This window comes from Daktulosphaira vitifoliae, unplaced genomic scaffold, assembly GCF_025091365.1.
Source record: "Daktulosphaira vitifoliae isolate Bord-2020 unplaced genomic scaffold, ASM2509136v1 Scaffold_1, whole genome shotgun sequence".
Lineage (NCBI taxonomy): Eukaryota > Metazoa > Arthropoda > Insecta > Hemiptera > Phylloxeridae > Daktulosphaira > Daktulosphaira vitifoliae.
This window is the reverse complement of record NW_026099572.1, coordinates 62,493,945-62,507,937: the sequence shown is the minus strand read 5'-3', so window position 1 is coordinate 62,507,937 and position 13,993 is coordinate 62,493,945. Positions and strand designations below refer to the sequence as shown.

The following is a 13,993-nucleotide window of genomic DNA, read 5'->3' as shown; positions in this document are numbered from 1 at the left end:
CAAACCCTCAAAAATTGAAAAAATATCCCCTTAATCCAATTTAACAAAAAAGTTGCTTAACCAACTTTCTCCGTACAGAAAATTAAAATTATTCATTTTTAATATTTTAAAAGATTTTATTGTCGAAGTAGGTTTGATATAATATAGGTTTCAACTACAAAATTAAATACATTTTTATTGTATTAATTTTTAAACTCTATTTATATGAGTACTAGACCAGTCTATAATAATCCAAATTTTTAGTTAACATATTACTATATAAATCATTTCTAAAAAAAATTAATTTTTAAAATAGTAATCAAATTTTATAATACGCTCAATTGAGTAGATTTTGAATTGAGTTGTTTTTTTTAGTTAAAGTAAAACATTAAAATTAATTAAGTTATTGATGAAATTGGCCCACTAAATATAATTAATACTAAAATTAGTTATTTCCATTACTATCCCTGTATATCCAGAAAAAATTGTCTATTTGTAATTTATATATTATTTACATATTGGATATTATTGAAGAGTATCAAAAGCAAAAGAAAAAACGATGCCCGTTTTTTTGAAATTGCATGTTTTTTTATACATTAAAATTAGATCAATTTAAGTTTATATACCTATTTAAAATTTTAATAATTTTATTGACATTATTTTTTATTTCTTGGGCCTGTAAAAAATTTTTTTTAACCATCTAACCCGCCATACAAACTAATTGCTTATTCGTGGTCTCAAGTATAACCTATACAAATTTCATTTTAATTTATACGTTTAATACTATACGGCATAATGATGTTTTAAAACATGAAAATCGGATATTTTCAAAAATGTCTTTATTTTTTCTTAGAAAATTTTACTTTAAAAACCCAGCACAGGAGGGTCGATGCACAGTGGTGACGTGAATAGTTGGGTCAAGTATAATGATATCTGACAATGATTAAAATCACTATCATAAAAAATGCTTCGATGCAAATCATTAGATAATGTTTAATTTTAAAAAATTAGTGGATTATTTCAAAAGCTACATGATCTGCTATTTTCTTATTTATATCCAGATTAAGATAAATTATCTCAATTTTATCTTAATTGTCTCATGTAATCTATTCATAAAATTTCAAAGAACCTCAAAAGAGGTACTTTTTAAGCGCAGTGAAAGGTAAATGCTTTGAGTTTCTTTACGTCTATTCGTAATTAGAATCCTTGAATATACCGGTATATAAAACGTATAATAATATATAATTAAAGAACTTTTGATGAAAGACTATGAAATTGATAAGATCTTATCTATTTTTGAAAGAACTATCAGTGGCCTTTAACATTTTCACATTTATGTGAATATATTGGTAACACTGTATGTTAAAAATATTTGCCTAACTTATTCAACGCCTATATCAATGTAGCCTGTTGTTTAGAAAAAAATGTTTTGTAAATAGTAGTTGTTTACGTTCATATTTTGTCCAGTTGTACGTCCGTGACTCATTGAGGTGAGTGTAACGTTTTATTTGTGTACACATTATAGTATCATCAATTTTATTCATTGATCGTAGGAATTCAGTGTTAAAGTGATCTTCTTTATACCCATAGGTAAGCAATTTTTTATTTAATAATTATCGATGTTTTTTTATTATGTTTAAAGATCTGGGTTAAATCATTTACGTTCTACACATATTTTGCACATTTTATTACTTTACGTTCGTTGGGCGTATGAAAGTTATTTTTATTTCTATTATTACTCATAAATTTTATCTTACTTATTTAAAATATTTATTTATTCTTTTATAGAATACATTTAATACTACTTATGTCTTATTTAAATAATGTTTTTCTTTCTGTAAAATATTTTGAAGTAATAATTTTTCTGTTTTAGAAATGTTGACTAAAACTATTTTAAATACTAGTAGTTTAATATTAATTAAAAATATAAAATCTTTTCTACTTTAAATTAATCACTTAACATTAATAAAATCATTTTATTTAATAAGTTATTTAAATAGGCTTGTTTCCATTAAAAAAAACCCGATACCCCTATAACGCATAAAAGATGAACCAAACAAATACTTAACAATGGATAAATTGAGAATTATATGTAACTAAAATACAGAAAAAATTATTATTATTATTATTTTATGAGTAACCAAGTAGTTCGTGATTTATAGATTACTGGGATATGAATGATTTAAAGTATGTGAATATTATTCAATTTTTAACCTTATAATTCTCACAATGAAAACAATAACTCATGTATATTTAAAACTAAAAAATTAAACCAAAAATATTGTAATCATATTATGTAACAGAGATATTCTATATTATAATTTTTTAGGGTTTCTGTATGGAACATAAACAAAAAAGTTTTTGTGCACTTATTTGTTAATAGTATGTTTAAATCTAAAAGTTATATTTTTCTATATCTATACTAAACAAATTTGATTAAAATAAATACATTTTTGGCATCAATCATAAACATGTTAATCATAATAAAATATTTTAGATATTTCAAAAGTGTTCTAATATAAACTGAAGTAATCATTGCAATTGTAAAAAACTAGCTAATGAGTTCAAGATCTTATTTTAATACTGTCTTTTAGTTAGTGCTGTCAAATATTTGAGTATAACTTTTTAAATACTTTCAAAATAAATGTATTCAATAATATTAAAAAAAAAAATTATTATTATTTCTAGATTTATAAATAATATTATCTAAACTTACTAAAAACGTTTGTTTTGTCTGTACTCATACTTCTTTTCCATAAGCTGTTTGATTGTTATGAGCTGATGTATTGCGGATTTATGTTTCCAAAATCTACACTAATAGCTTCTTATACATTGTTCGTCCAGTAGTTCCAGACGTCCTAGTAATATTTTGGAGAATACCTTATACACTGTATTCAGTAATAATATTCCTCTATAATTATTGCAGTTCATCTTGTCTCCTTTCTTATAAACTGGGATTACTATAGCTTTGTTACATTCTTCAGGTAGTTTTCTTCTTTCCATACGTGTTTGCACAATTGATAAATCGTTTTGTGCAGTTCTATTTTACCATATTTTATAAGTTCAGCTGGTATTCCATCTGACTTGGAGGGGGCTTTCCAGTTCTTAAGCCGGTTTATAGCTCTTTTTGTTTTATCTAATGTTATTTCATTTATTTCTTGTTCCACTCTTTGGTCTTCCTAGGCTGGTATAGGTGTATCTGGTATCTCCCTATTCAGTAATTCTTCAAAATATTCTTGCCATCTAGATGCTTTCATTTGTGGGACCAATAATATTGTTGTTTTTATCTTTTATAGATTTTAATATTGGGTTGAACTTTTGGTGCTTTTTGATTGCTGCAAAAAAATTTCGGACTCTGTCTAGTGTGTAATCTTGTTCTGTGTTGTATAAAAGCTTGTTTATACACTTCCTTTTCTCTCTCTGGATAACTTGTTTGCATCTCCTTCGTTCTTTCTCCAAAAGTTCTTTGCATTCTGCTGACTAATTTTTCAGATTTAAGTCAGATTTCGCAATGACCAAAAAATGATCCGAATCGCAGTCCGCTCCTCGATAACTTTTTACATCCGAAATACTAGATCTGAATCTTTTTTCATTAAGCACGTAGTTAATTTGGTTACAGATGTGTCCATCAAGTGATTTCCATGTGTATTTGTGAATATCCTTATAAGGAAAAATGGTCATGTTTCTTGGGGTTGCAAAAGCTATTACCTCCTGGTTATTATTATTGCTTTGCTTATGAGTGTTAGATGGGGCAATTTTATATCTAAAGAGATCTCTCTCCCTATTTTAGCATTGAAGTCCCCAATGACAATCCTCACCGTATTTCTATGTGCATTATCATATATCTCCGTGACATTTTCATAGAATTCCTCCTTCATAATGTCTTCTTTACATTTAGTGAGGGTATGTATGTTAATTATAAATGTGTTAAGAGGTTTTTTGTCTAGTCGTATTGTACATATGTATTCAGACACTGGGTTAAATTCTTTCATGCAAAACTCGTAGTCTTTATGTAACGCAAAACCCGTACCGAATTGATATGTGACGTCCATTCCTTTATAGTATATTATGTAATCGTTTACTCTTACTCGTCCTGTACCAGTCCATCTCACCTCTTGTAATGCTGCAATTGTTACATTATACTCTTTCAATACATGAGCTTAATTCTGACAAGATTCATTGCGATACAAGCTCAGGGCGTTCCAAGTCGCGATCTTAATCTTATTGCATTTTCGTTTTCCATTTCCAAAAAAATTTACAGGTAATACAGTTATCCGAGGCTTCTTAGAAAGCGGTTTCTTAACAGTAGTTTTTTTTATTTGGACAGTTCGTTAGCCCATCGCCAAACCCCCAACTTGGAAGACCAACTAGATAAGGTCATGGGGATAGCTATTGCAACACATTGTGCTGGGCGATAAGAGCATTAGTTTCTCTACGCTTGGGACCTCTGGTTCGCTAAACCCGTAACACTAAGTTTCCCCCTGAGGGATTATAAAAATAACNGGTTCGCTAAACCCGTAACACTAAGTTTCCCCTTGAGGGATTATAAAAATAACCCACAATATACTAAGTGGTGTTTATTTTTTATCTAATCAAACACGCTGAAGTTTTGTTCCTTTGTTTGTTTTACTTTAAAACCATCTCAAAAATGAATTAAGTTGCCAACCTGTCTCTTAAAAAAGTTCTAAATACGTCCCTGGATTTGACTTTTGTCAAAAGTTGTTTTTTTTAGTTTGGATGCGAAGCTGAGAAGGTGTTGGTTTTACTATGATGTGTTTTTTTTTTGTCTGTTACCACTTTTTCTCAGCTCTCACCAAACCGATGTCTTTCAATGATACGTCAAAAGATCACAAATCTTATCTAGTCGAAGACATTACCCTCAAAAATTGAAAAAAAATTCCCTCGTTCCTCGTAGATGGGGNAAAAATTGAAAAAATTTCCCTCGTTCCTCGTAGATGGGGGAAACCTCCAAAAAAATTACAAATTTAAAAATTGCTAATTTTCGAAATTTTTTCAATTTTTTTACTTAAAATTGCTATAAATTTTTTAAAAATAACCAAATCAATATAAAATAAAAATAATCAAAGCTAATGTAATGTACTTTATTATGAAACAAAAAAAATTTTGGACTTTATTTTGTCTTCACGATGAAAATGGCTACCGAATGCTATTTTTGTATAAAAATAAAGACATTTTTGAAAATATCCGATTTTGATGTTTTAAAACATCAGAATCTGCCATATAGTAATAAACGTATAAATTAAAATGAACTTTGTATAGGTTATACTTTAGACCATGAATAAGCAATTAGTTTGTATGGCGGACTAGATGATTAAAAAAAATTAAAGCTAATGTAATATACTTTATTATAGAAGAAAAAAATTTCGGACTTTATTTTGTCTACACGGTAAAAATGGCTACCGTATGCTATTTTTGTGTGAAATTTCTTGATTTTGTATTTTACATTTTAGCTTCGATGCGAAGCTAAAATGATACGTCAAAAGATCACAAATCGTATCTAGTCGAAGACATTACCCTCAAAAATTGAAAAAAATTCCCTCGTTCCCCGTAAATGGGGGGAACCTCCAAAAAAATTACGAATTTAAAAATCGCTAATTTTCGAAATTTTTTCAATTTTTTTTACTTAAAAGTGCCATAGCTTTTTCAAAAATAAACATATTAATATAATTCTTTTTTATATGGATGCATAATATCATTACCTTTCATTTGGTATATTTTTTTCATAAATTTAACCCTTAACCTGCCCACAAGGAGGGATTTAAAATGACAACTTTTTCACAAAAAATTAACATTTTCAACTTAACTTTTGAAAATGTTCCGGAAGGTCTGACACTTTTATATTTATCTTAAATTAAAGCTAATGTAATGTTCTTTATTATGCAAAAAAAAAATTTCGGACTTTATTTTATCTTCACGGTGAAAATGGCTACCGAATGCTATTTTTGTGTGAAAATTTTCGATTTTGTATTTTACATTTTTAACTTTATTATGCTATAACTTGTTGAAAAATGTATGGATCAATACAATTTTTTCATGAAAAATAATATTTATATACATCTTTCATTCAACATATTTTTTTTTAAATCAGACCATTTTTCTATATACGGGGGGTTCAAATCTGAAAAATGCATATAGAAAGTAGAACTTTTTCAACTTAACTTTTGAAATTGTTCCGAATAGTCTGACACTTTTATATATATCTTAAATTAAAGCTAATGTAATGTACTTTATTATAGAAGAAAAAAATTTCGGACTTTATTTTGTCTACACGGTAAAAATAGTTACGGAATGCTATTTTTGTATGAAAATTTTCTATTTTATTTTTTACATTTTTAACTTGATAGTGCTATAGCTTATTGAAAAGTGTATGGATCAACACAATTTTTTTATGAAAAGTAATATTTATATCCCTCTTTCATTTAATATACTTAATCTTAATCAGGATATAAATAAGGAAATAGCAGATCATGTAGCTTTTGAAATAATCCACCAATTTTTTAAAATTAAACATTATCTAATGATTTGCATCGAAGCATTTTATAATATAGTGATTTTAATCACTGCCAGATATCATTATATTCGACCCAACTATGCCACGTCACCACTGTGCTGGGTTTTTTTAAATTTTATTCCACGCAAAAATATTGTAAGATCTTTTTAAAAATAGGTATTAGAAGTTATTCGAAAATTTTTATTTTATTAGCTTCCTAATTTTTTAATACATTTTCGACTATAAATGATAGTTTAGAAAGTTATAACTCTCTTGTCTTTTTTTCGTTATTTTTTTGGTATCGATATTATAGTTATACTTAAACAGGAAAACACAGATATCAAAATGATGGAACTCCCTTATTGAAAAACATATTCGCTAATTTTTCACGTTATATTAGTTATGTAATTGCAAAGGAATACAAAATATAATTTAAACTGTAAGGTGGTACATTTTTGTAGTTTCTACTCGTAATATTTTCTAAAAATGTAAAATGCAACCGTCTCAAATTTTACCAGTGTGATTATTGATTTTACATTATGTACTCAAAAGTATATATTATTAGCAATTATCCTACTTCAATATGCTATAACTTCGTGTCGGTCTAATGTGAGACCCGAGTTTTAACGACTTTGTATATACAGACCACATAAAATATTAAAGCGGTTATTGACTTGAAACACGTGCGCGAGTGCGCCACTCCTTTTGTTTGGTTATCTGTCATCCCACACGAACTCTACGTTTATTGAACAAACTATTGGTATACCTACAAGAGGTAGCGAAATTTAATGACCGTAAACCTTAAGTATATTTCGAATATGTGGACTTTTGTGATTTTATTATAGATATATTTTATCATATGTTCTGGACTATTTGCGATACTAAAATATTTATTCTAGTTAGTAAAATATTTTTTTGGATAAATATTTCATCTTTTTCAAATTAAAAAGAGCCATCTCTAGAATTGTTGTTGCGGACTACATACTTAAATATCATAAAACACGGCCAATGAAAAATCTGGCCAATACAAAACAAGATAAAAATTATAAAAATGTAGTTGAGCTTTGGGTTGTTATGATGTTAATTCAATTTTATTTTTAGTATTAGATAAAATCAAATACCAGACTCATAACTTATAACGATATACAGTGCGATTTATTAAGTATACTATCCCCTATTTTTTTGTTAAATAATGATTGTTTTATAAAAATCCGATTTCTTTCAACGATACGTCAAAAGATCACAAATTGTATCTAGCCGAAGACATCACTCTCAAAAATTGAAAAAATTTCCCTCGTTCCCTGTAAAAGGGGAAAATCTCCAAAAAACATTACAAGTTTAAAAATCACTAATTTTCAACATTTTAAAATTTTTTTTACTTAAAACTACCATAACTTTTTTAAAAATGACCAAATCAATACATTTTTTATCTATAATATCTATATTATAATATAATATCAATATACAACGCTCAATCTCAGCTTTCGTTGGACCGATTTTGATGAACATAACATCAAAAGATCACAAATCGCATCTAGTAAGACATTACCTTCAAAAATTGAAAACGTTTCACTCGTACCCTGTAAATGGAGTAAATCTTACAAAAAATTACAAATGTAAAAATCGCTAATTTTTGACATTTAAAAATTTTTTTTTACTTAAAACTGCATTAAATTTCTAAAAATGGTCGAATCTATATACATTTTTTTATAGATGCATGATGTCTTTACCTAACATTTTATATATTTTTTTTATAAATCTGACCCTCTACCTGCCCACAGAGGGGATTTAAAATGACAGCTTTTGAAAGTATTTTCTAAATGCTGACACTTTTATATATAACTTAAATTAAAGCTAATGTAATGTACTTTAAAAAGTAAAAAAAATGTCGGACTTTATTTTGTCTTCGTGGTTAAAACAGACATTAAAGTTAATAAAAAAAATATGATTTTTGTATACAAAATTCTCTCTTATATTATTAATTTTATAATGTTATAACTTTTTGAAAAATATATGGATCAATACAATTTTTTTATGATAAATACTATTTATATTTTTCTTTTCTAACCATTTTACTTTATATATTTATATATTATAAATATATATATTCATATATTCATATATTACACTTCTAAATTATAATACTTGAAATACTGACACTTTTATATATATCTTAAATTAAATCTAATGTAATATACTTTATTATAGAAGAAAAAAATTTCGGACTTTATTTTGTCTACACGGTAAAAATGGCTACCAAATGCTATTTTTGTGTTAAATTTCTTGATTTTATATTTTACATTTTTAACTTTATTATGCTATAACTTGTTGAAAAATGTATGGATCAATACAATTTTTTCATGAAAAATAATATTCATATACTTTTTTCATTCGACATACTTTTTTTTTTTAAATCGGACCATTTCCCTTAATACAGGGGTTGTTCAAAACTTAATAATGCATATAAAAAGTAGTACTTTTTGAACTTATTTTTAATTAAAATATATTTATTGATTATTCATACATAACCTAATAATTAAATATAAATATTTGTTATATTAATTAGAAGGTTTTTTTTATTATTTAGGCAATGTGCGAAACTAACTGTAGATTTGAAATTTTGGTCTCGGATGAAAATTCCTTATTGACCCGTAAATTTTTTTATAAATAACAAACAAATTTTTTTTAAAGTTTTGCTTCAAGACCTTCAATTTTTATATACGTTTGCCATATAAGTAATAATTACTTTATAGTTTTTTATCATTTCTCTTTAAAAGATACAATAATAAATTATTAAATATCAATGTCGTATTATATTTAATTGCTATAATAAATATTTATACATATATTAAACTTATAAATCATAAAACTTGTAATCTTAATATAAATAAGGATATTTTATTGTGATTGATTTTATTCTTATAAGATATATTCCTACACCCCTTTCTCCCTACTCTTGTTAATAATATCTTAATCTTAATCTCTAATATCTTGTTTTATTTAGTAAATATTCTAAAATTTAGCTATAAAAAATTGCTTAATTTTTTTTGCAATAGTTTATTAATTACTTCATATTAGTCAATTACAAAATTTATTATATTTTTTAAAAACATAAAATATTAGTAATATATTCAATTTTTTATCATATTAAAATTAAAAGTCATTTTGTTTTCTAAAATAGAAAAGTAATTTTTATTGTTTTAAATTAAGTAAGACTTAAAAGTTAAAAATGATCAAAAATTTCTCATGCATGTATTGTTTATAACCTAATATTCAGTTAATTAGTACTATCTTTGTACTTCTATAAGTTATGAAGAATAATAAAAGAATATACATTTTTAGTGTTATTAATATTTTTTAAATTGTAATAGTACTTGAAAATTTAAGTCCATTACTTTTGTAAATATAGTCGTTTTTAACTTAAAATTATTACATTTTCTAGTATAATTAAAATGACTGTTATGGCAAATGAGTTTTTTGATGGTAATGACACTCCATCAAAAAAGAAACAGAGTCACAAAGGTAAGGCAGCTCTAGCACACATCCTTCTTTTAGATGGATCTTATATGGATATTGAAGTAAATGTAAGATATTCTTTAAATGTCATATGTGACTTTTATTTATATAGTATAATTGTCTTATTTACTTATGTATTCATTTTTAGAGAAAAGTAAAAGGCGAAGAACTTATAGAAATAGTATGTGATCAACTTAATCTTCTAGAGAAAGATTATTTTGGATTATCATATGAAAATAGACGAGATCCCCATAATTGGCTTGAAATGGATAAACGAGTTGGGAAATTTTTAAAAAGTACTAGAATTATTCTTTAAAACTTTTTTAGTTGGTTTTAATTGGCTTTATCTAATTAAGGTGAACCATGGTTGTTAAATTTTGAAATGAAATTTTATCCACCTGACCCTAATCAACTACAAGAGGATATTACTCGATATCAATTATGTTTGCAAATAAGAAATGATATTTTAAATGGAAAGTTAGTATATTGAAGTATGAATTTTTAAATAATGCATATCTATTAATTTATTTACTGAATGACACAAGATCCTAAAACAATTTTGTATTAAGTTATCAAGAATTGTTCTTTTAAATAATTATGCAATCAGCCTATTTTTAGTTATTTTTTCTTGCTTCATTACTGATGAAGTTAAAATAAGAAAAATTTTTGAATAATGTTGATTAATTTAATATAAATGTTGTATATGTAAAAACTTGATAAATTGTTAATTCATTTTATAGGTTGCCATGTTCTTTTGTTACTCATGCACTCTTAGGCTCATATTTAGTGCAATCGGAATTGGGAGATTACGATATTGAAGAACATAAAAATAATACAGATTATTTAAAAGAATTTAAATTTGCTCCAAATCAAACACCTGAATTGGAAGAAAAAGTTATGGAACTTCATAGAACACATAAGTAAATATGCTAAATAAAATTTGTTAAAATATTTACTTATATATATTTATATTTTATTTATAGAGGTCAAACACCAGCTGAAGCTGAGCTAAATTATTTAAATAATGCTAAAAAGTTGGCCATGTATGGAGTAGATTTACATCCAGCAAAAGACTCTGAATGTGTAGACATAATGTTAGGAGTTTGTTCATCTGGACTACTTGTTCACAAAGATAGGTTACGCATCAATAGATTTGCGTGGCCAAAAATTTTAAAGATATCATACAAGAGAAATCATTTTTACATTAAAATTCGACCTGGTGAATTTGAGCAACAGGAAGCTACTGTTGGCTTTAAGCTACCAAATCATCGCCTTGCTAAAAAATTATGGAAAACATGTGTTGAACATCACACATTCTTTAGGTATTATAAAATTATTTTTCATAATCTTAATTAAATTAAGTTTAATTTTCTTTACTTTAGACTGATGTCTCCTGAACCTACTCAAAAACTTGGGGTTTTCCCACGTTTAGGATCGAGGTTTCGTTATTCTGGCCGTACTCATTATGAAACTAAGAAAACTCCTATTGACAGACCAGCTCCTAAGTTTCAACGCAGTTTAAGTGGAAGAGCATTAACATCCAGAAGTATGGATAGTAAGTATTAGATTTTTTAATAACAATAAAGCCTTTATTTATATTTTTCTATAAACCAATCTAACAGCAATTAAATAACTTTTCTCTATGTTGATATTTTCATTACCTATTTGATAAAATTTTGTTTAGACGGATTATTTTCTTAAATTGTTGATATTTTTTTTCAATACTTAAAATAAAAGCAAGAAAGAGTAAAAAAACTTCTATGTTTAGTTAGTATAATCCCCAAAAATCTAAAGTTATGCACTTGACAACTATTATTTGTATTGATACTAATTTCATTATGTAAACATTTGGATAATAAAGGGTGATATAATTATTCTAATTTATTTAAATATCAGCACATTATAAAATTATTTATGAAAACATTGTAATAATTATTAAAAACTTAAATAAAATTAAAATTATATTAAAAATATTAAATTCAAAAGCTACAAAAAATTACTGAAAAGTCGTGGATACGTATTTCTGAAGTAATGTTACCATTATCAACGCTAAATACATACTGACAGTCCGACTAGAAAAAACTCCCTTATATACCCCTAGTGACGTCGTCATTAGGTAATATTATTATATTTTACCAGTTTACACAAGTTTAATAATGAACTTTTCAGTGGCCCAAGATCTCAATTAAATTTTTTTTATTTTTAAACATTTCTATTGCGTTTGAAATTTATTGGAAAAACACGTACACATTTAGGTACATTCCGAACAAATTGAACTACACCTGGCAACACAAATTGTCAGCTTTTAATAGTATGGTTTACAGATTAATTAATATTCCGATGAATAAAATAGCTTTTGATAAAGAACTGGTGGTTATAAAAGAAATAGCTAGATTTAATGGGTATAATGAAAACGTAATTTTAAAATTATTCGAAACACAAAAGTAGAATGAAGAAAGGAGGGCAGTTCTAGTACACTCACTGGCGTGGGGAACAAAAAGTAATTAGATCATCACCCATTTTATATTATTTGGGCATCTCAAGTGGACTAGCTAGAATATTAAAGAATTTTGGTATTACTTTAGTAACATCTAAGAGCAATAATTTAAGACATTTATTAGGTAACCCGAGGTGTCAGTATGTATTTAACGTTAAAAATGGTAACATTACTTCCGAAATACGTATCTGCGACTTTTCAGTAATTTTTGTGGCTTTTGAGTTTAATATTTTCAATGTTCCTTTAGTTTTAATATAGTTTTAATTTTATTTAATTAATTAGCCCCAAGTGATCAATTTTTATAATATTAAAAACTTGTTTAAACTGTAGCTTTAGGAGGAACTAGACATATGGGAGAAGATTTTGGAATGGAACCTGAAGTTAAACGTCATACAATGTCCCATGCTCCTATTCGTGCATCTGAAAGAAATAATTCTGGTCAAAACAAAAGGGATAAATCTAAAGTTAGTATTATAAGTGTTATTATGAAAATTATTATTAATAAAAATCTGTTAAAATCATTGGGGTCATGATGTAATAGTTTATAAAAACGATTTATTAATAAGATATGTTAATTTACTTGAATTATATTTAATAATAATATTTTTTATGAAATAAAAATATTTTTATTAAAACTTAATGGGTTATCTTTTATCATAGAATAAAGAAATGACTAGTGCAAGTTCTCGTGACAGTTCTGTAACTGAAGAAGGCAATTACGAAGTAGAACGAAGTAACTCAGAATCTCATAAATCAAAAGTAAAAAATTAAGTTTAAAAATGAAGTACTATTATTTTTATATTATAGAAATTATGGATTATAGTAAAAAAATATTTACCCATATTTGGTATAGCCCAATGTTTGATACCCAGGTTTTACTTTTTAACTATCTAACCTTATATAATATTTATTTTCATATCAAATTGTAATTACTTTATTTATATTTATTTATTTATTTAGAAGCCAATTGGTGGAATTGCTGTGTTGCCTTTAGGATCATTTAATTTTATGAAAAAAAAAAAAGAAAAAACAAAACCTACTAATTCAAAGTAAAAAATCTTAGAATCATATTGTCTTAAAAAATTATAATATATAATATAATATATTATTAATTGTTAATTTATATATTATGAAATTTATAGTGGTATTAATAATCCAGAAGAGGAAGAAAAAGAAAACCAGGAAACAAAATCTTATAAAACCATAAGTATCACATCTAAAGAACGTGAAGCATTATCGCCCAATGACACCAACACAAGTTCAGATATTTCTGGGATTAAATCACTTGAAACATCAAAAACTGAATCAGTTTCTGAGATGGGAAAATCTAAATTAAAGGTATAAAATAAATATACTAATGAACTTATTTTGTCTTTGTGTTGTCTATAGTCATAGCTAGTTATTTTTTAATAGCATTTTGAAAAATACTTCAATTTATTATTCATAGTTATTCTAATTTTACTTAAGTATTTTTTTTTTTTTTTTTTTTT

At 25.8% G+C, this 13,993-nt stretch overlaps 1 protein-coding gene across 2 annotated transcripts in view; it reads left to right on the top strand.

Moving 5' to 3' along the window:
- Window positions 1-1,403: 1,403 nt before the first annotated feature.
- Window positions 1,404-13,993, top strand: part of LOC126905429 (protein 4.1 homolog) — a 15,684-nt gene continuing 3,094 nt past the window's right edge. For both annotated transcript variants that reach the window (XM_050685118.1, XM_050685110.1), the window contains exons 1-11: window positions 1,404-1,569; window positions 9,933-10,074; window positions 10,155-10,302; window positions 10,363-10,483; window positions 10,747-10,926; window positions 10,990-11,328; window positions 11,389-11,561; window positions 12,834-12,967; window positions 13,164-13,262; window positions 13,464-13,552; window positions 13,646-13,841. In XM_050685118.1, the coding sequence (XP_050541075.1) occupies window positions 9,943-10,074; window positions 10,155-10,302; window positions 10,363-10,483; window positions 10,747-10,926; window positions 10,990-11,328; window positions 11,389-11,561; window positions 12,834-12,967; window positions 13,164-13,262; window positions 13,464-13,552; window positions 13,646-13,841 (1,611 nt within the window). In that variant the 5' untranslated portion in view covers window positions 1,404-1,569; window positions 9,933-9,942. The remainder of the gene's footprint in view (window positions 1,570-9,932; window positions 10,075-10,154; window positions 10,303-10,362; window positions 10,484-10,746; window positions 10,927-10,989; window positions 11,329-11,388; window positions 11,562-12,833; window positions 12,968-13,163; window positions 13,263-13,463; window positions 13,553-13,645; window positions 13,842-13,993) is intronic.